We start from the raw sequence: 21,236 nt of genomic DNA, 5'->3' as shown, positions 1-21,236 counted from the left end.
ACGAACAACTAGACTTTACATTCTTGTCTCAACTCTGGGTACCAATGTTCCTGGTATGGACACGCCCATGGGGAGACATCTCAGAGATGTATCTGGAAGGTGGGGGTGGGGGGGTTCCTGTTTGGCTCCAGGGGGACCACATGCAGGGGGCCCTCAAGGCAGGAGCAGCATGAATTCCTGATCCTGTATCAAGGATGAGAGATGGCCCTGCTGCTAGGCGAGCTGTCACTTGAGATGGACGGGCAACAGGCTCCCATCTGGAGATGTAAGCACTAGCTCCCAGAATGCCAGTGAATCACCAATAGGCTTTGGGCTGGCTCCCAGGCTCCGTTTTCCCCATCTGTAAAACGGGATCTGGACTTGCCGTATGAGAACAGATGCTGGGAGCGTCTCACCAGGAAACAGAGGCACCAGTGAAGGTCAGCGCCCATTCACTGATTGCACACCTACTGTGTGCCACGCACGGTGCTGCTCTCTGCACATCACCTACTGTCCTCACAGCAGCCTGCAAGCTTGCCATTAGCCTCTCGACATGGATGGAAAACCCGAGGCTCACCCACTGGTTCAAGGCCACAGAGTGCACTGGGGCCCAGTTCTTGTCTAACAGCCCAGGTTTTTACAGGGCGGCTATCTGGCGGTTGGGTGTGGGGGAGGGAATGAGGCAGCTTCTCAAACTCCAGGGGCACCCGTCAGCCCTGGGGGTGGGCTGAACCTCTGTAGACCACGTGCTGATTGCACGGCAACAGTCACTCATCCCAACTGTTGAGCAAAATGACTCCAAATTTGGAAGCCAGCAAAACAATCTCTGCAGGGACTGTCAACATCATATTCTCCTCTAGAGAAAGGCTGGCCACATTCTCCTCTAGAGAAAGGCTGGCAAACTATAACGAGAAAGCAAAAGTGTGAGTCGCTCAGTAGTGTAGGACTCTTTGCTACCCCATGGACTGTAGCCCACCAGGTTTCTCTGTCCATGGGGACTCTCCAGGCAAGAAGAGTGGAGTAGGTTGCCATTCCCTTCTCCAGGGGATCTTCCCAATTCAGGGATCAAACCTGGGTCTCCTGCACTGCAGGCAGATTCTTTACCATCTGAGCCAAACTATAGGGTGTGGGCCTAATGGCCTAATGCCATTTCCTGTAAAAGGTTTTTACTGGGCCCCACCAGACCCATTCATCCAGTGCTGTCCACTGCTGCTTTGGCAGAGCCGCAGAGCTGAGTAGCTGTCAGAGATCAGACAGATACCCACAAAGCCTCAAATATTTACGCTCTCTACTTGCAGGAAAGGATAGCTTTTTTGTAATCCTCTTGACCCTGGCCTAAGGGTCATCTGACACGTCAAGATCTTGTTTTCGCCTATTTACTACTAAGTAGGATGTAGTCTCAGTATAATCATTATTATTATTCTATAATAATTGTAGAAAACAGAAAAGCTGCACATTACTTTTCATCAACAGAGAAGCAAATGGTTTCTGTAGGAAGAAAAAAGAACTTCAAAGGTTAGGATTTATCTGTGCTGTTTAACTATGAATAGAGTTAACCAGTTTTATATCTGACTTTGCAATCTCATTCCAGGTTCCTCACTCCTCTGACTGTACATGGGTTTCTCGTATTTTCCTCCATTCAAGCAGCTTTCCCACCCATCCTTCTTGGTTCCTTCCTAACCGAGTGGACGAGACCTCAGACATGCTCTCAGTGTATACTTATGCACGAGTTACACCTTTAGCTTTTTTGGAGATATCATCCTTTGTCGAACACCTGCTTGGCCGTGGTTAGCAAAGAAGCTTCTGGACCACACAACATTCTCAAGAGGCAGCACACAGCAGCAGCAAACCAGTACCTTGGTGTCCTGGCGGCTACGGGCAGCCAGGGCGATCTGCCTGGCCAGCTTCAGGGCTTCTATCCGCATGATGGCAAACTCTAACTCCTCCTGCCGGAGGGGTGGGAAATGAGCAGACCGCAGGGAAAATGCAGCGAGACAGGACGGAAATGTTTGTCCACATCCAAGAAACAAATGGGCCACGTGAATGTGTCGTGACAGGTACTCGGGAAAACACACGCGCTGGCTTTCTTTCACAATTAACACCTCAGCAGATCATGAAATAGGTGCTTAATTTCCTTTTTTTTTTTTTTTTCATTAAATCACCCTTTGGAATGTCTGTCAGAAGTATTATGCCATCAAATATGAAATGATTTTTAAAATCGGATCAGAATTTTTAGTGCACTGTTTCCTTCCATTTCTCTCCTTGTGTTCATTTCATGTAAGGTTGGCCAACAATCTCCATGAGTGGATCTGCATCTCTCAAAGGACTATAAGCCATCTCTCTAGGTTTGCTCTGCACGTCCCAGTCTAGGGGAATATCAAATTAAGTGGTCAAATTTAAAGCGCAGGGTAGAGAGAATGGTTTTGGTTCCAGATGCAAGACCTGAGTCCAGATGTTATCTCAATGGGGGTCTGAGATAACCTCATATATATAAACAGCCTGGCTCGCTGGTGAGCTAATACCCTTGGTTCCATGAATAAATCACAGAAAGCTGCTTTTGGGGCTATCAAGACATCTGAAAAATGACTGTTTGGGTCCAATTTCCAAATTGAAATACAAATGGTTTGTTCCATATGGAACAACATGATTTATATCACTCTGGCGTCCCGGGTAGGGAACGCCACATACATCAGTCTTGGAGGGGAAGCGATTCCATCTGGAACGTTCACGGCAATGCTCCATGAACTCCTGCATTGCGGCTTTTGGAGTTTGGAGATTCATTCTCTACTGAGGTTTTTGACAAACTCCCCCAAAGTCACACATGGGCTACAAACCTGAAGTTTCTGAGCAAAGACTGGGGGGTTCTTTTCTGCTAAGTCGGGCTCCAGATAGTCAAGCGCACCACAGAGAGAGGCTGGATGAGCTAGCCTGCTGAGGAGGGCGTCAGCAGAGGCAAAGGAGCCCTCGGGAGCTGTCTGAAGGCCGGCAGAGGAGGACACAGAGGAAAAATAGAGGAGACAGAGTGATAGCTTCTGAGCAAGGCCCACCCATCTGTCGGCTGAACGTTTCTGCCTTAAGGCTAAAGAGAGTATCAGTTAGGTGCCAATACTTCCCTCTTCATCTGGACTGATCTCCACCGGCTGATGACGGGCATCTCGAGACTGGCAGGCCCAACCCCCTCCCCCAAAGCACCGTCTTAGGGTCCTTCCCCACCCCCGCACCACCCTCACTCCATAACCAGCTGCTGGGAGGAGAGCTGTCCTTAGTTACTTGAAAACCTCTGCAGGTGGGAGACAAGCTAGCCGATGGGGATTCCAAACGTAACATGACTCATCAGGAAAATACTTTCCAGTGTAAATATCCAAAGTAAGGTTTTGGGAAAGGTCATTTTCTAAATAATGGAAAGATGTTTTCAAATGAAAAAGATCAGAAAGACTTCAAAATCAGAAGCCAACTTGGCAGAAAGTTGAATTATGCATGAGTCCTTCATGATGTCTATTTGAAAGATGCTCTGAGTCCTGTCTGGACCATGTTTTTGCTCACAATTATCTTTCCAGTGTCCAACAGCCAGACACACAGTAGGTGCTAAATTAAGTACTTGATGCATGAAATAAATGAATGTCTACTCATCCGGAACAACAAAGTAACATGCTAAGTCAATGGCCTCAAACCGTCTTAGGAATTGTGAGGAGGGAGGTAAAAAAACCAAAAGAAAATTCATCTAGAAGGATGATCCATTTTAGATGTGTGGAGGTTGGGGGTGGGGCCTTGAGCTCAGGTTTTTTCGCTCTGCGAAGCCCCACAGGGCTGGGGAAGGAAGAGGTGTTAAGTCCTGGTCTATAAGCAGAAGGCACTTCCCATCACCAAGGCCCAGGAGAACCAACTGTCTCTCAAAAGGAGAGCGTCTACCTGCTCTACCATTCTCTGCCCTCTGCCAGAGGAGACAGAGAGGTAGGGTATAGACAGACGACAGCTCCAAAGCCACAGTCTAGCTGGAAGGGGCTGGAAGTGGAAAACTAATAACCGTGACAGCAAATAATGCACTTAGGTGAGAACTGCAAAACCACCTTGGTCAGGACGGGGAGCCTTCCTCTGATCATTATGGGGTGGGATGACCTAGGCTAGCTTCCAGCCCCATGCCTGGTACCAGGCAAGTGGTGCTTTAAAGACCTGGCCCACGCAGTGATGGAAGCCCACTGGTCCCCGGTTCACCCACAGTGATCTCGGGTCCCTCCGACCCCACTTACAATTTCCATCACTTCTGATGCGGTGCCCAAGGCCATGGCCTCCAGCTCCTTCTGGGAGGACTTCTCTGGCACCTGCAAGTGTGGCTCCTGGTTGGGGGCCAGCCCTCGCGCAACGGGATGTTGGATCTTTGCCCCAGTATTCACAAGGGCTTCGGTCTCCTCGAAACTTGAGCTGAAGAAGCAAAGGGCATCTTTAGAGTCTGCACCGGAAATCCCACCAAAATCAGCCAGGATGCCTCAACTAATATGCCAAGGGATGCTGGACTTCCAGGGTTATAATCCCCGAGGAAAATGGACAGGTCTTAGGCAGCCAAGGGGCCTATTGGCCGGGTGGAGGGAGGTCCAGTCCCACCCCAGAACCTGCTGACCAGATAGAGCCAGAAGTACAGATGGCATCTAGCTAAGGACTCAAAGTGTGAAAGTATTAATTGCTCAGTTGTGTCTGACTGTTTGCAACCCCAGGGACTGTAGCCCACCAGGCTCCTCTGTCCTTGAGTTTCTCCAGGCAAGAACACTGGAGTGGGTTGCCATTCCCTCCTCCAGGGGATCTTCCCAACCCAGGGACTGAACCCAGGTCTCCTACATTACAGGCAGATTCTTCACTGTCTGAGCCACCAGGAAAACCCAAGGACACAAGCTTTGGAGTTAAGCAGACCACTAGGCCCCTGGCTGTGCACCTCAGGAGGGGAGATTAGGGGCTGCAACTTAGTGAAGATCAAGGGAGATGCTGCCTACATGGAACGCACGTGACGCTGTGCGGTCCCAAGGCACCATGACTGCTCTTGTAATAATGCCATCATTTCATTCTCTGGCCCCGGGCAGGTTTTGGAGGAAGTGTGGGAAGTCAAAGTAAGTCCTTTCACTCCTGCTCAGTGACTGGGCCAGCACGGGAGGGCAGGAAGGTCCCAGTCTCAGCGTGAAACCCCACCTGCACCCAACCCAGCATCACACAGCTCAGAACCAGACCCTGAGAAAGGCTTACCTTCACATCTTATTAACAATCAACATTTATCAGGCACTTTATTTGTGCCAGGCCTCATGACCAGTGCTCTCCATACAGCATCTCCGTTCACTCCCCCCTGATGGCTTTTTGGACAGGGACTTCTGGCCCCATCCCCACTGGGGGGTGCCTGTAAGACTGAGCACCCCAATTCATCTTCATAAAATCCCTACAAGGTCAACTGTATCCCTAACTCTCACTTTACACATAAGGGAAGTGCAGCCCAGGAGGGCTCAAGTGACCAGAGAGGGCCAGGAGTGGGATTCCAGCTCGGAATGTTCCAGCATGTTACCTCCTCACGGGATGAATCACAAAATCAAGCGGTGTGTGCGCTGGGAGGTGATGGATGTGAGGGGTGCACACATTCAGTTGGTTAAAGGATCCCAGCTTAGTCCAAAGGGCAGCCAGGGACAAATCCACTGCATCTGCGTCAGAGTGGACGCTGAGATAGAGACGTGGGCTGTGTGTGTGCAAATGAATCTAGGTCAGTAGAGAAGTGCAGGGGCTCAGAGGCCGGGGGACCTCCACGTCTAGCTCCATGCCTAGGCCCTCCAGGGCATCGCTCTCTCATCACGGCAGTCATACCCTGAACACGGCGTTGGAGACTCGGACATCCGGACAGGGGGAGACTTGACCGGGCTCTCCTGAGACGTGTCGAACATAAGGTACAAGGCCTGCTTCTTCGGGGCATCGTTGTCCTGCTGCAGGGATCAAAGTCACATGTCAGCTCAGCCACAGTGGCCTGAGCGCACTACCAAAACAAAAACCAGAGCACACTTTGATGGGGACAGGTAACTGGTCAGGAAGGAGCCTTCCTTGCTCTCCAGCCACCCGGAAGAGAGGAGACAGTGGTACCGGCTAGGAGAGGAGCGGAGGATGGCAGGAAGGGGAAGGTGGAAAGAGAAAGTGCGACTCCACCCAGGGGGGAATGTTTCCGGGGAGAATTGACTGTGTTGGGGCTGGTGTGCAACACACTCACTGCTGCTCAGCCACTGCCTTTAGTGGCCATCCTCTCTGGGTGCACAAGCACGCTGGTCACCCAGGATAAACAGAGGGGTCGGAGAGAGCCCGCCCAGGTGCTGCCCACAGTTGAATGGGGGCATGATGGACTAGAATGATCAGCGTCACCATCGAGGTTCACTGATTTACAGCAACTGTGGTTTAGAAGCAGCAACCCCACGTCTACGAACGACTCAGAGAAAGAAATACAAGAGCAACAAGTCTGGGACCCTGGGTGTCGCACAAGCGCCACCCCCCACCCCCGGGCATCACCACGCCTCTGTGAGTGTTGCCGGACAACAGCACAGCACAAGAGGTCGTGTTCAAGACCAAACGCCCCGGCGGCAGCACATATTAAGCCAGGGGAGACAGCCACCCATCATAATGACTTAAAATGAAAAAGGAAAGGGGGATAGACTTACTGCTCAAAGGGATAATCTTCAATTACAGAAAGCAATTAGTCTGAAGAAACCAGATCATGGTGCACCTTAAAAACAGCCACTCCTTCTACCTTTTCAAAAGGACTAGCTCTTTCTCAGTCAAAGGAAGTAATTCTGCAGGAAGTCTAAGAGCATCCTATCATTTTCTCCCTGAAAATGGCATCTGAAGTGGGCTGAGACAAACCTCAACCCCATCCCCCACTCCAGCCCCGGTTCATTAAAGTGACTCCAAAACAGGGTGGAAAGCAAGTCCCCTGCTGGCTGGAGGCAGAAGAACTTACAGGTAAGGAGGAACCGATTTTCTCCATGTATTCGATTTCATAGGAGTTTCTGTAATCCAACTCTGCAAAAGAAACAAAAGGAGAGGTGAGCACCGGAGGGGGGTGGGGCGGAAACAAAAGATTTATCTGGCTAGGCAAGGTGGGGCCTGGAACAAGGCTTTAAGCTTTCTGAGAATGTCCACTGGCTGAGATTCCCGATACAGTCAAAAGGGGGGGCTCGCCTTAGCTATTTTCAGACAAGTGGTAAACCTCTTGCCATAAAGGAGCTTCGGCCACTTGGGAGTCTGAGAGAGTCCCACGAGAATTAAGTGTCAAGACCAAGCACGGATTTGACTGGGAAAAGATCTGAGCATCCTGCACCGAGTTTTCAGATCAGAGAGTGCGTAAGCCCTGGGTGTTGCTTTCTCTGAAAGTCTCATGTTCAGGGAATCTTCCCAAGTTCTGGTGACATTTTGGAACTGGACCTGAGCTGCCCGTCTGGTTGATGGAAGCAAGGGGGAAGAACAGGGCTGCTATAAGAGAAACTCTGCAAGTTGCTTAGAACATTCCCAATTCTGCCAGTACCAAGAGGCTGGTCTGAATCAAATGTTCAGACACGAAGACTACTAAAGTCCAATTTGGTGGAGTAATGGCCTATTTCAAAGTTGACAGGAGACTTTAAGCTACAAGGAAAACTTCAGATACTCTCACTGGAGACTAGAAATCCCATTGCCTGCCTCGGCTCCCAGGCAGTTACAGGTGGAGACCCAGCTCTGCCACTCCAGCCAAGTCCCTGTCTGGTGAGTGGACTCTGAGCACCCACTAAGTGCCTCAGACTGTGCAGGGCACGGTGGATACAGTAGTGAACAAGACAGAAGAGGACCCTATCTTTGCAAAAACCCCAATCCACAGCTACCTGAGGGCTCTTTTACACTTAAGAAGAAAAGCAAGACGTGACATGACCCACTCAGAAAGCAGGAGTGTCAATGGCAATCCCTAAAGCCCAATGCCTTAATTTTTTTAAATAAAAAATAAACAGAAATAGCAGCAGTTCTTCTGGTTTAAAGTCCCTCATTCCTACATATTCATAAGCATATTCAATAGAAGGGATCCTTTTAAAATGATCCTTTAAATATGAGCTTTAAAATTATATATATCCAGGACTTCCTGGTGGTCCGTCGGTTAAGACTGCAGGAGGTATGGGTTCAATCCCCGGCCAGGGAACTAAGAGCCTGCATGCCGAGAGGCAAGGCCAAAAAAATAATGAGGGACTTCCTCAAAGACTTTCTCAAAACCTGCAAGTGTGTGTGGTTTTGGCTGAATAAACTCCAGTACTTAACCCCGTGGATGACTTTTCAGGAATCTCTGGGATGAAGCAAATGCATCTTTCTGGCAGGCGTGACCTGCTCATGGGAATGGAGATGGTTTTGTGGATTAATGGCCAGAAGGACCTCACACATCCTGAAGGCGCTGACTTGTGCGTCCCTGGGGAGGAACACAGACTAAGCTGAACTGCAGGCTGGGCAGGAGCTGTGTCTGTAACCGTGCTGTGAACCTGTCCCCGGGGTCTGCCTCGACCAAAGACACAGAAGCGTTCATTTATTAAGACTTAGTATCTGCCAAAGGCAGGGGACAGTGAAGGACAGAGGGCCTCCTAGGGCCTCTTCTGGAGGATGCCAGCGCTCATTTTTATTGTTCTGCTAAAGACTAAGTGGAGAAGATACTACGCATCAGTTCTTTCGTCCTCCAAGGTATCACTGCTATGGCCAAGGCATGATTTTATCCTGACTGAATTAACAGAAAGCCTCCCCCTCCGCCACACAAACATGCTCTACAATGGCACAGAGCACCCGGGATGCACCAAGTAAGCTGGGGGCCACCGTGGAGATCCTCCGGGCCCTGGGACCCCGGGTCAGCACTAGCTCTGGTTACCAGCTCGCCTCAGTGTCCCACCTGGAATCTGTACTCATTTTCCTGGAGGCAGATCTGGGTGAGTTTCAGGTCACTGAGCTCATTTATCTGCTTCTTTCCTACCTGCCAAGAGCATCTCAGATATATTCTTTTTTGTTTTTTGGCCACACCACGTGGCATGTGGGGATCTAACTTTTCCGACCAGCGATCAAACTCACACTGCCCCCCTGCAGTGGAAGCGTGGAGTTTTAACCACTGACCACCAGGGAAGTCCCAGGTTCTCAGATATTTTGAGAAAACATCTTACTCAACTCGCTTTTCAAAATCTCACTCATCTGCCTTAAATTCTAAGCCTCAGAGGGTAGGTTCAGAGAGGGAAGCCACATGCAATTTTAGCGCCATTTTTACATCATGCTACACAGAGCTGGCAGACCAGCAAAGGTAAGAGCAATCATACCAAGCGGCTCAATGTCTTTACATCTAAGAGGCAGCTCGCTAAAGCACGTGCTGCGTTGAGCTGAAGAGGCCTGACGTTATTGTTGATGGGTCCTGTCATTCTGAAGGCAGTGCGCCATGAGAGGGCTGGACTGCTGTTCCCACTGGACTCTCCTTGTTGGGGCTTTGCAAGAGGACCAGAAGGAGCCTAAGCAGAAGCCAGAAGGATGCAGCTGAGTCCAGATTGTCATTCCCAGGATCAAGGAAGCCACCTCACCGACTTCTCCAGGCCTACTGACTCATTCATAAAATGGAGTTCAAAGTGCACACATCTTACAGGATAAAATGAATTGATGTAAAGCCCCACAGCTGGTCATGCAAAAGGTAATGGATTGCAACAAGGTCTATTATTGCTCACTGCTAATATTTCTGAAACTTTTAACATACGTGATGAGTGAAGAAGAGGCTTTCAGAAAGGGACAAGGACACTGCTCAGATTTTCCTGGGTGGCCCTTCTCTATGTCTGTTGATCTCAATGGCAACGGTGCCCACCACTGAAGCTGAATCTCCAAAATTTTGACCACCTGATGTAAAGAACTGACACATTGGAAAAGACCCTGATGCTGGGAAAGATTGAAGATGGGAGGAGAAGGTGATGACAAAGGATGAGATGGTTGGATGCCATCATGGACTCGATGGACATGAGTTTGAGCAAGCTCCGGGAGCTGGTGATAGATTGGAAAGCCTGGAGTGCTACAACCCATGGGTTCAAAAAGAGTTGGACAGGACTGAGCGACTGAACTGAACTGAAGAATAGGTTAGGCTTCCTCCTGAGGACACCTTCCCCTCTAATGGATGTAGAAGGGAGAGGCTGATGCCCTAGAAATGGGCCATCCAGATCTGTGAATCTAAAGCCACTACTCCCTTAGGGTCTTAGACCAGAGACAGGGGAGATCTCGGAGGCTCTGTCGCCCAGTGGTTCCTAAACTTTTCATCCCTGGGAACCACACGGACTAAGTTTCTTTTCAAGGCATCACTTTTCAAAAGACCGCCCTAGAAAATGGCATTTGCTAAGCAAGGGTTCAAAGAAAAATGTTTGATCATCAAGCTCCGGTTTTAAGCAATTGGAGACTATCGGTGTCACCACAGAGAGTTGATGTGCTTATAGACCCCAAACTTGCAATTTTAACTAGCTAGGCATCCATCTAAACTAGGTCTATTCAGGTTTTTTGGAATATTAAGACAATTTGAATCTCCTGTGGACCCAGGTAAGGAAGTTCAACACCCTCATTCTACACTTGACGAAAGGAAGCCTGAAAGACGGTCACATAAAGACTGTGGTGGGGAAGAAGAGGCCCTTCGAGTCGGGCAAACCTGGTCCTTCATGGATGAACCCTTCATCACTGAGCAAATCTTTAACAGCTCAGATCCTCCGCTCTCAGGTTCTGTCTGGGGAACAAAACAGGTTCTGTCTGCTCCCCCCGCCACCAGGTACACGTCTGGTGTGGCCAGATGTGATCTCATGAACAGGAAGGACAATTCGAGAACAGGTCTCCATCAGTTTCTACGTCCAGTTGCTGGAGGGAACGGGTACACCCGAGAGATGGACACAGACCACACCTCCTGAAACTGCAGCTCTTCTGGATTCCATGTCCAGTGGATTTCCCATCGCCCACCAGTTACAACTACGGGCAGGGCTTCCCCAATCTTCACAGTCCTTTTCTAAGAAGGCAGATTTACTAGAGTTTTGTTCCAAACTTACACATTTACCTATCTGTAAAATTTTTTGCAGAAAACAATTCTCGAATATGTCAGTGAGCTAGTGAGTGGTCTTCGTTCCAAGTTGAAGATGAAGCAATGGATGTCACCACTGATGGAAGCACCTATTAGCTTAAAATGTATTATTAGGATCTTTCTATTTTCTTGCGTGCTTAGTCACTCAATCATGTCTAAGTCTTTGCAATCCTCTGGACTGTAGCCTGTCAGGCTCCCCTATCCACAGGTTGCCATTTCCTTCTCATACAGATCGTCCCGACCCAGAGATTTTCTATTTTCTATTAAAATAATGCACGTATTTATTTGATTCCTGGTAATACAACCACATACACATACCACAAAACACATATACCTTTTGATTCCTGTCTACAATGGCAAGCTCAGGTTGGCTTCTGTACATTTCTATAACATTTAACAGATTAAACCTCAAGAGATGTGAACCAGTAGGAGCTATCAAAATGGCCAGGTCCCCGCTGGTCCTCACCTACCCCTGCTGCTTCTGGGATGTCCATACACTCCACCCATCTCCCTCACACAGGAGGTGAGTGATGCAAAAATCAGACTATGTGGACACTACACTGTATAGTGCCTAGCCTTCTATCTTCTTCCCACAAAGCTGTCTTCAGCTCCTACTGTGTTCATGGTGCTATGGGAAAAGCTGACTCAGATAGGGTTCTTGTTGTCAAGAAACACACAATCTAGTGGAGAAGTAAGGGATGCACTCGAATCATTGTTACCGCATCAAGCAACCTCAAAGTAGGTTCAGACCAGGCACTGAGGACAGGCAGCGAGGGGGCCACGTCCAGGGAAAGGCTGGGAGTGGGCAGGACAAGCCCGAGAGACAAGGAGGTGGGGGGCATCCTGCAGCAGCCACCGCAGAGGGGCTGGATGGGGGTCCCGTCCAGTGGGACCAGTGGGGTTCCCGGCCCAGGGGTCTGTGCGCAGAGGAAGAGGAGGGCTGAAGTAGAGCTGAGGCCAGATCCCAGGCCCCCAGGGTCACGGTGGAGTAAGATGGTCACTGTTAAGCCTCCCAAGCCCCCGGCCACAGGGCTAACCCGACAGCCAAACAAAGCCTCCATTGTTCAGAAAATATAATGCCCTGAAGTCCAAGTCTTTCATCATCAAAATACAGAAAGGCTTGTCATAAGATAAGCATCCACAGTCTCCCCCAGACTTGAAATGGCTCTCACAGTACCACTCAGAAACCTCAGGGCACACAGCAGGCCACCCAGGCCCCGGGTCAAGAAGAGCCTCCAGAGGAAGCTTTCCAAGTTACAAGGGCGGCAGTGGAGACAAAAGCATGGAGTGCAGACTATGGACACAGTGCGGGACGGAGAGGGTGGGATGAACTGAGAGAGCAGCATGGAAACGTGTAAATTACCAGATAAAACGGCCAGTAGGAATCTGCTGTATGATGCAGGGAGCTCAGATCAGACACCCTGTGAAAAGCTAGAGGGGTGGCTCCGACGGTAAAGAATCTGCCTGCCATGTGGGAGACCTGGGTTCGATCCCTGGGTTGGGAAGATCCCCTGGAGGAAGGCATGGCAACCCACTCCAGTATTCCTGCCCGGAGAATCCCAGGGACAGAGAAGCCTGGCGGGCTACAGTCCATGGGGTTGAAAAGAGACAGACATGACTAAGTGACTACACTTTCACTTTTCACTTTCAGAAGGAGGTGGGAGGGAGGATCAAGAGGGAGGGGACATACGTACACCAACGGCAGATTCATGCCGATGTATGGCAGACACCAACGCAATATTGTAAAGCGATTTTCCTCCAATTAAAAATCAATAAACTTTAAAAATCTCCTTGGTTACACCCCTGCTCCACCCAGGTGGGGGGCAGGAAGTGGCCTGATAGAGATCACGGTTCCTTATTAGCAGCAAAAAAGTGGAGACAGGGTTTCCTTGTATGATTGTCCTCATACTGAATGCTACTCAGTTTTTAAGACTTGCTAGAAATTAAGATCTCAGAAAGGGAAACTTAGATCCATCAACGACAGCCCGGAGTACTGGAATGACGGCTCAAGACTAGGCTCACAAGCCCCACATGAGGTGGGTGGAGGACAGGCCCCGTGAGGACTAGGAATTCAGGGTACCATCATATCCCTCCCTGGAAGGTTCTAGTTGCCGACTTAAGATATATGGATTTTTCAAGCCAAAGAACCAGGCAGACAGCTGCAAGTCGGTACATGTTAAGGGGGAAGAAGATATGAATGATGTAAGTGACACGCCTAGGGCCTGTGAGAAGGACCCAGGGTTCTCATTGGCAAGTCGAGGGGGAGCCTCTGGTTTAGGGCTTGAGCAGAAGGTGCTGGTCACATGGTGGGAGGTCCCTAGGGGCCAATGAACTGTGGGGACCCCGAGAGGCCCCCGGGCCAGTTTACCCAGCTGAGCATTCGACACAAAATCCTCAAGGAACAGAAGCCAGACAGCTGAGAAGGTACAAAGCTCGGGGGAGCCCAGGGCCAGGTGTTAGAGGGCGCTCTGCTAGCTCTTAGCAGGTGCCTACAGCTCAAGGCACAGCTGGGTTCAAGCCTCAGGCTGTGTTAACAGGCAGCCTAGCTCGGGGAGCCCCGGGAGGCAGCGATCCACAGAACAGTTACCTGGCTTGGCGGTTTCCTTCCTGGCCTTTTGCTCTCTAGGGGCAGTGGTCTCCAAGGCAGGGTGGGAGTCCAGCTGGCCACCAAGTTGCTTACCCTCCGTGGGTGAATTGAATTTGGTCTCGTTCACGAAGGTGGACAGGTCCGAGGGCTGGGGGTAGTCCTGTTTGTCAGCCTCCAGATCCACCGTCATGCACGTCCACTTCTGATTGGTGACCGCCAGCTTCTCCTCGTCGGTCGCGTGGACCACTGCCGAGATCACGGGCGGCGTTTCCGGCGTGGCCGCGGGGGTAGGGTCCTACCGGGAGAAGGGAAGCCGTCTCTTCTCTCGTCCCATCTCTGCGCCCACCCCCAGGGTTTGGACCCCTCTACCCAGGACGGGACCCTGTCACATTCCTCTGCTCAAAACAGTTCCAAGGAAACAAATTCTTTCCTCTATGAATTTCCTTTTCTGATGGCTTGTTTCAGGGGGTGATGGCCATGGGTTTAAAAAGGAATCAGGATTTTGTGTTTTGATTATTTGAGACATTCCTGCTCATTCACTTTGAGAAAAACAAAGAAAAATTTTACAACTGGCACTTTTATTAGGACAACTATAGTGTTATGCCCACAAAGGGCTGGACATCAACACCACCGGCACCGCCCAACAACTGTCATGCCTGACACCAGAGGTAGAGAAAGTGAGTTTCAGCCCCATCTCCACAGAGGTGTGCAGCTAAGCAGGGCAGGGTGGAACCCAAAAATGTTACAGCAGACGTGGTACTGGACCCAAGACCCCTCTGGTGGGGCTGGGCGCCTCTCTGCAGCCCCGCCCTGGCCAGGGTTGGCCTGGCTGGGGTCTCACTGGCTTGGATGAGGGCGACAGAGGAGATCTGCTTGTTTTATGACCTTGAATGGCCTGACACACATTCCTGGTCTGTAAAGAAGGTGAGAGGAACTGGTAAGAGACAGACAGGGAGCTGTATGAAGAAAGAGCCCAGCCCCCATTTCTTTAGGGGATGGAGTCCCTTTTCCGCCCCAGTGCGGTGCTGGTTACACAATCCAGTGCTCCTCACGCACGTTCGTTCTTTCTCACTGTACATGCTTTTATCTCCACAGACTTCCTCAACTTGACATTTAAGGATGTTCTCAGCAGATTAACTGGCCAGAACGGACCAGCACGATTCCCAGAGAACTAACATTTTTCCTGGGCATCTGCCAATTCTGCGGACATTCTCTGACATTTCCCCAAGGGAAGTGATCAAAACCAAGTCTTGCAAACACTGAGGGACCCTCCATGAAGGAGACAAGGACAGGGTGTTGGAAACATGGCCGTGATGAGCAACTGACTAGTAGGGGATAAACACCCATCAGTCTTGACTCCCCCCCACCCCCGGGCGAGTGATAAAATGATAAATATCAAGGGATATTTATACCTGAGAAGGTGGATCAGAGAGAGGAGACCGTTTTGGCGACTTTTTCACCCTAAACGTGTCACTGGAAACAAAATGAGAAATGTAAACACAACGGACAGAGGCACGGAACATTCCAGAGCCGACCGAGGCCCACAGTGTGACTGCTGAGTATCTGGCCCAGACCACCCTCCCGTCCACACCACCCCCACACCGACTGAAAGACGTCCACACTGACAATCCATTCTGATTTTTTAACAGATACTGTTGCCCTCGAGGGAAGGATTCATCAAGCCTGAAGTCTTTTGAAGACATGCCATTGTGGAGAGCTGACCCAGAAAGTGAAGCTAACTTTGCCCAGATGTTCTTACTTTAAAAAAGCAGAATCTAGTGAGCAGATTAACACATCTGCATTCATCCAGGAGGGTCTAAACCAACTCAGGTGGGGAGGGGATGTGAGTTCATGACACCCATGAACAGGAGCCAACTCTGGAACAGGAGTTCCAGAACACCCAGCCGACACAGCACTCAAACAGCTGAAGGAGCCGTGCGGAAATAGGAAGGGAAGGTCTGGGTCTTCGGAGGGAACTGGAAGATTCCCTCCTACATGCAGGAACTCTGAGCTTAATGGGTTCCCGCACCTCTGACCTTCTGGGTGGGATTCTGACTAAAGGCAGGGCTAGGGGTGACATCATTTTTTTTTTCCATTTATGGTAGAATACACATAAAATTTACCATCTCAAAGACTCTTAAGTGTACAGTTCAGTGAAGCACATACACACTGCTGTGCAACCAAACTCCAGAACTCTTTTTTCAGAGACGAGATCATAAAAAAAAAAAAAGAAAAAAAAAAAGCCTTTCCTAATCACCATTAACGACTCTGGTCGCTTTTTTCTCCTTCATATAAATAACTGGGGGTGAGGGTGAGGGAGAGGAGGACCTAAGCAAAAGAGACATCCGCTCAGATTCCTGAAAGAGTCAGAAGGAAGGGATTTTTTAGCATAGATGGTTCCATTATGTCCACTGGGTGATCAGGGGGGTCATTTCCACAATCAGAATGGAGACTTCTCCACCTGTAGACCGGCCTCTGCCCCCTGGTCTCGGGCCCCTCAGTGGCCTGGTCTGGCCCCCAGCAAGGCAAGGGCTTGGGGGGGGGGTCCCCTCATCTTACACTCCCCCTCCCCCTCTCCTGCTCTAGACAGTAACTACATGGACAGAGCAATTGGACACCAAGTTCCTCCTTGTGTTTGCTCAGATAAAACCCTCCAACAATGGCATTCAGTTATGAAAGAAATACTATAAATGGTTATTTAGAGCATTTGTGGCATCTGTCATGCGAACAGTGCAATTACAGCTTGAAGCATATATTTATTCATGCATATAAATATGCAACTGTGTATTTTACAGTTGCTAAGTGGCTCTAAAATACTGGAGAAATCCCTGGGGCAGAAGAGACCCTGAGAGACTTCACTCTATCCCAAGGCTGCTGGGAGCCTGGGACCAGGCCAGCTTCTCTTGGAAAGACGTTGAGGCAAAGAAGATGCCTGTCCGTGGGCCCTTGGGAGCGGCCTGCAAGATCTCCCACGGCCCAGAACGCACAGCAGTACAGGCACAGAGGTGGTCCGAGCTGTTGCTCTGTTTCCCTCAACAAGGCAACCCCCAGATGGCATGGCCCGGCGATGGCCCTCACAGCCGTGTGCTCCACCCTGAGCTCACCCTGCATTTCAGGGGGCTCCCATCAGTCTCAATTTGAAACAGCCCAAATGTTTCCGCTTCACATGTAGCCAGAACAAGCAACAGCAGTTCCTGCCTGTGGTCCGACTGGATGGTTATTTTAAGGTGAAGCCACAATACTTTGAAAGCAATCGCCTACTTGTCCCATTTAAAATGGAAGCATGGAATGAGAGTTTAAAAAAAAAAAAAATGTATGGGTTTCAGATGAAGACATTCAATATGCAAGGGGGAAAAAAAAAGGTTCCATTCCTGACAAGCAGGCAGATGTTGGATAATCACGTTTTCACAGCCAAGCAGTTCTACTTATGCTAATCACTATGAAACAGACAAATAACCTCTGCTACTGGGAAGCCCCATGCCCCGTCATTCCCAGGCCCGCCACAGAAATATGTAAGCAGCAGCCACAGAAAGGAAATAAAAAAGAGCTTGGAAGCAAAAGCAAAGGCAGGAAAAAGCACATTTGGCATAAGAGGCAGATTCCGTTAAATTTACTTACAACAGAGAACATACAGACATCACATCTTCAACCATCCTAAGACAAGAAGACAAAGAAAAAGAGAGACAGACAGAAGGAACTGACAAAAAAGATAAATCTGCAGATGACTGGTTATTAAGGGGTTAGGATACAACAGCCATCCAGTGTGCGGCTTGGGCGTGGGGGCTACATCCCAGCTTTCTGGAGAGGAGCTGTCAGAGAACACCTTCCTCCCTTGGTTCCAATTATCCCCTAAAGTGTTGGTGGCTCCGAGCCTTGCCACCCCAGTGAAGGACTCCTACCCATCTGCACCAGAGGTGAGACCTGGGGACAGGCAGGCTTCCCTGACCACAGTCAGCTCTGGTGACAGAACAGAATAGAATAAAACCAAGCTGTCTCGTGGGGAAGGAGAAGGTGGTGGCTTCAAGTTGACTCATCCCCCAAAATGAGAGAAATGGCTTTGTGGTGTGGGCATTTCCATTTTCTCCTGTTTGTGCCTTAAAATAAAGCTTCCAACACAGATTCTAGGGAATCTTTAAGAAAGGCCTGGTTTAGCCGCTGATCTGAAAAAAAAAAAACCAAGTCCACATTTTCGGCCAGGACTGTCTCCCATCCACCACCACCCAAAGTCAAAGTCTGCTTAGAGACCATCTTCTCAGAAAGCCTCGGGTTCTTCTCAAATGTCATATGCTTGGGGGCGGGGGCAGGGGGTGCAGAAGGAGAGGTAAACAGGTTACCCTATCTTGATCTGTACAGGCAGACTCAGAGGGGCCGGCAGTCATGGTCTGTTCTGCTGAGATGCCACCAGAAGCTGGGTTTTCTGGTCAAATTATTGATGATACTTCAGTTGAGAGCAAGGAGAAAGGCTCCAAGCATCAAACCACACTACACTTGGACCAAAGCCCCGAGGATGGACCTGCAGCCATCTAGTTTGGAACCTGGGCTGAACTCCAGAGGCATGGACACGTGTATCAAGAGCAATCCACTTGGCCAGGGTCTGGACAGCACAGCTGATCACTCACGGCTTCCTGGAGACTATGGGGACCACTTGGGGACCACTTCTCCCTTTCAGGTTCCACTGATCTTTTTTGGATCCACAGGGCCTGTGGACTCTCATCTATGAAGATGACTAGATAAAGGGGCAGAAACAACATGGGTGCTTCCTACAGGGTAGATGGGGTACAGGAAGGGGCCCAGACCAGGCCTCTCACTCGGGGGCTTCTTGAGTCTATTGCGTTTGCCTCTTGGGCTTCTTGCTATTGTTCATTCACTAAGTCGTGTCCAGCTCTTTGAGACCCCGTGAACTGCGGCACACCAGGCTTCCCCATCCCTCACTATCTCCCTGAGTTTACTCAAACTTATGTCCATTGAGTCAGTGATGCCATTCAACCATCTCATCCTCTGTCATCCCCTCTCCTCCTACCCGCAATTTTCCCCAGCATCAGGGTCTTTCCAATGGGCTAATGTCTCATTAAAGGGCAGAAACAAATACAGAAACAAATTTTAACAATATTTTAAAGGGTGGATCCCTTAATTTCCAGGCCACTTCAAAAAGCAATTCATGTGTTAAACAGAAAATGCTAAATCACCAACAGGGAGACTGACCAGGCCACCACTGGGCTGCTCCATTTCCATGGATTCCCCCACTCTCTCCTGAAGTTCAAGGTCAGGTCTTCAGCAACAAGTAAAGCTTTAGACCACTAACTGATTGAGGCAAGAGGTCAAGGACTCTAGACCCAAAGGGATGGGAGGATGGGACACGCCACCACCATGGGTGCAGAGCGGAATGACAACAGGTACCCTGATGCAAACACGGTGGCACTGTGGCAAATGGGGGGGGTGCCAGGGCAGCCCAGGTTTCCAGCCGAGTGAGCAACAATCACAGCCAGTGCCCAGCCCCGCCTCTGCCCATACCACCTGCACCCCTGAACTTACGTCTTGAGGGGCGTCTTCTTCTTCTTGGCGGGCTTGTTCAGCCCATCCCCGTCCACTCCATTGGCTTCGATGGCACTGGCTGGGATCTCAAAGGAGGCTGGGGATTTAGAAGGTGAGCTGGGGGCCTTAGAGCACGTCTTAAAGGGATCAGTGGACTCATCACAGGCGTCCGGGTCAAAGTTGTAGGATTGTTGGGGCAGTTTGGGAGACTCCTGCATTTTTGAGGTGGAAGAAAAAGGGTTAAAATTGGGGTCATCCCACTTGTCAATATCAAAGGTGTAGGTACCTTTCGCAATAGGGATGTCATTGGGTTCAGCGGGGGACCTGGTAGGCGAGGCAGGGGTGTTGTCGAGTTTTTCGGGTGTTTTTTTCATCTTTGGCCTCCTTAGGGGCATTTTGGCAACCGGCTTTTTGCCTATCTTTTTGGTGGGAGGCGGGGTTTCCTGCTGGGTGTCCCAACTACCCTTGTCCTCAGAATAGTCAAACTCCAGCCTCACTGAGAGGCCTTTGGCTGGGGAGTCCTCTTGCCCCCCACTATCTGATGGGGTCACCTCCACTGCCTCTGGGACCGTGGCCGGAGGCAGGGTTCTCCTTCCAATGGGAGGTGAGTTCTGCACTCTGCCACCCCCAGAAGTTGGGGGGACAGCCCCTTCTGCACCCTCGGAGTCCAGAGGGCAGGCCGCCTTGGGGGCAGCAGCAGGTTCTAGGGGTGCCTCCTCCGATAAGGCTGATCTAGAACCTTCCGCCCTGGCCGGTTCTGTTTTCGTGTCGGCTATTTGATTCTCTTCGCTGGGGTCAGGGCTCTCTCCGGTGGGCTCGTGTTGCGTCTCTTTCACTGGGGGGGTTTCGGGGGGTTTCTTAGTGGTCTGTTTCTTTTTTAAGGAAGGTGGCCTCGGTTTCTTAGTTCGCTTAAGGGTACTGGAAGCACTGCTCGAACCCGCGCTGTATGCATCCGCGGCCGGGGCCGTGGCCTCGGGGCTGCCTGAGCAGGAAGCACCATCAAAGTCACTGGCTTGCAGGCTGAGCGAGCGGGACAACGTCGACTTAGCGGTGGGGACGGAGTCCGTGGACTTCCTCCGTGAGTTCACCTTGCAGTCCTGATTCTTAGGGTCTGAGGGGCGAGGCTCCAAGGTCTGAAGGTTATCCACCAGCTCGATGTTGTCAAAGTCCAAGTTGTAAGTCCCGCTGCTGGCTATCGGCTTGTCTTCATCGAAGACGGCGGAGAAGGAGTGTGACGGGGGATGGAAAGGACTGCCTTCCACGGAGCTGCCGCGGGGGCCATCGGGGACGGAGACGGGCTCAGAGCCGCATCCTGAGGGAGCGGAGACAAAGCCGTCAGTGAGGGATACGGGACAGTCATCTCGTGCCAGACCACCACCCTCCAACAGCAGAGCCCCAGGCCAGCCCGCCCACCCCTCAAGGCGCACGCTGCTTGGGTACGGATCCTGCTCTCACCAGGCAGCTCCAGGCCCTGGACAAACAGACCCTCAGCTTTCTCATCTGTAAAATGAGAGCAATAAGAGCTGTTTAAAGGATACCTTTAAACACTGTCATCTGAAACACATTACCCGGACTTCCCCAGTGGTCCAGTGGCCAACACTCTGCACTCCCAGTGCAGGCAGCCCAGGGTTCCGAACCCTGGCTGGGGAACTAGATCCCACATGCTGCAACTAAGGAGCCCTCCTGCTGCAACTTTAAAAAAAGAAGAAGAAAAAAAAAAACCTGTATGCCAAAACTAAAATTCAATGAACATCGATGCTCCTGTGTGCCACAACTAAGGCCTGACACAGCCAAAAAACAAATATTAAAAAAATTTAAAACACATTTACCAAGTGCTAGATCAAAGCAAGGCACCCTTCTGGGCATTGGGGCCTCCATAACGAACAAATTCCTTGCCCTCCTGCAAGTTAGGTTCTTTAGCGAGAAGACAGTCAAGAAGCAATAAACAAGTAACATGTATGGGCTGTCAGATGGTGGTAAGTGCTAAGGAAAAAAAGAAAGTCAGGGTAGGAGTGCTGCAATTTTAAAATAAGGTAGTTTGGCAAAGCCCTT

General features: G+C 50.3%; 1 protein-coding gene across 1 annotated transcript in view; it reads right to left on the bottom strand.

Annotated features, from left to right (window-relative positions):
* The window catches only part of TACC2 (transforming acidic coiled-coil containing protein 2), a 201,923-nt gene that overhangs the window by 18,171 nt on the left and 162,516 nt on the right, over positions 1-21,236 (bottom strand). Inside the window, exons 9-14 of the mRNA XM_061162812.1 lie at positions 19,185-20,496; positions 15,065-15,125; positions 13,653-13,947; positions 6,947-7,008; positions 5,812-5,927; positions 4,227-4,398 (exon numbers count right to left, since the gene is read on the bottom strand). Of these exons, the coding sequence (XP_061018795.1) occupies positions 4,227-4,398; positions 5,812-5,927; positions 6,947-7,008; positions 13,653-13,947; positions 15,065-15,125; positions 19,185-20,496 (2,018 nt within the window). The remainder of the gene's footprint in view (positions 1-4,226; positions 4,399-5,811; positions 5,928-6,946; positions 7,009-13,652; positions 13,948-15,064; positions 15,126-19,184; positions 20,497-21,236) is intronic.

This window comes from Dama dama, chromosome 15 (genome assembly GCF_033118175.1).
Source record: "Dama dama isolate Ldn47 chromosome 15, ASM3311817v1, whole genome shotgun sequence".
In the NCBI taxonomy this organism is placed as follows: domain Eukaryota; kingdom Metazoa; phylum Chordata; class Mammalia; order Artiodactyla; family Cervidae; genus Dama; species Dama dama.
The sequence above is the reverse complement of the archived record's forward strand: the minus strand, read 5'-3'. Positions and strand labels throughout refer to the sequence as shown.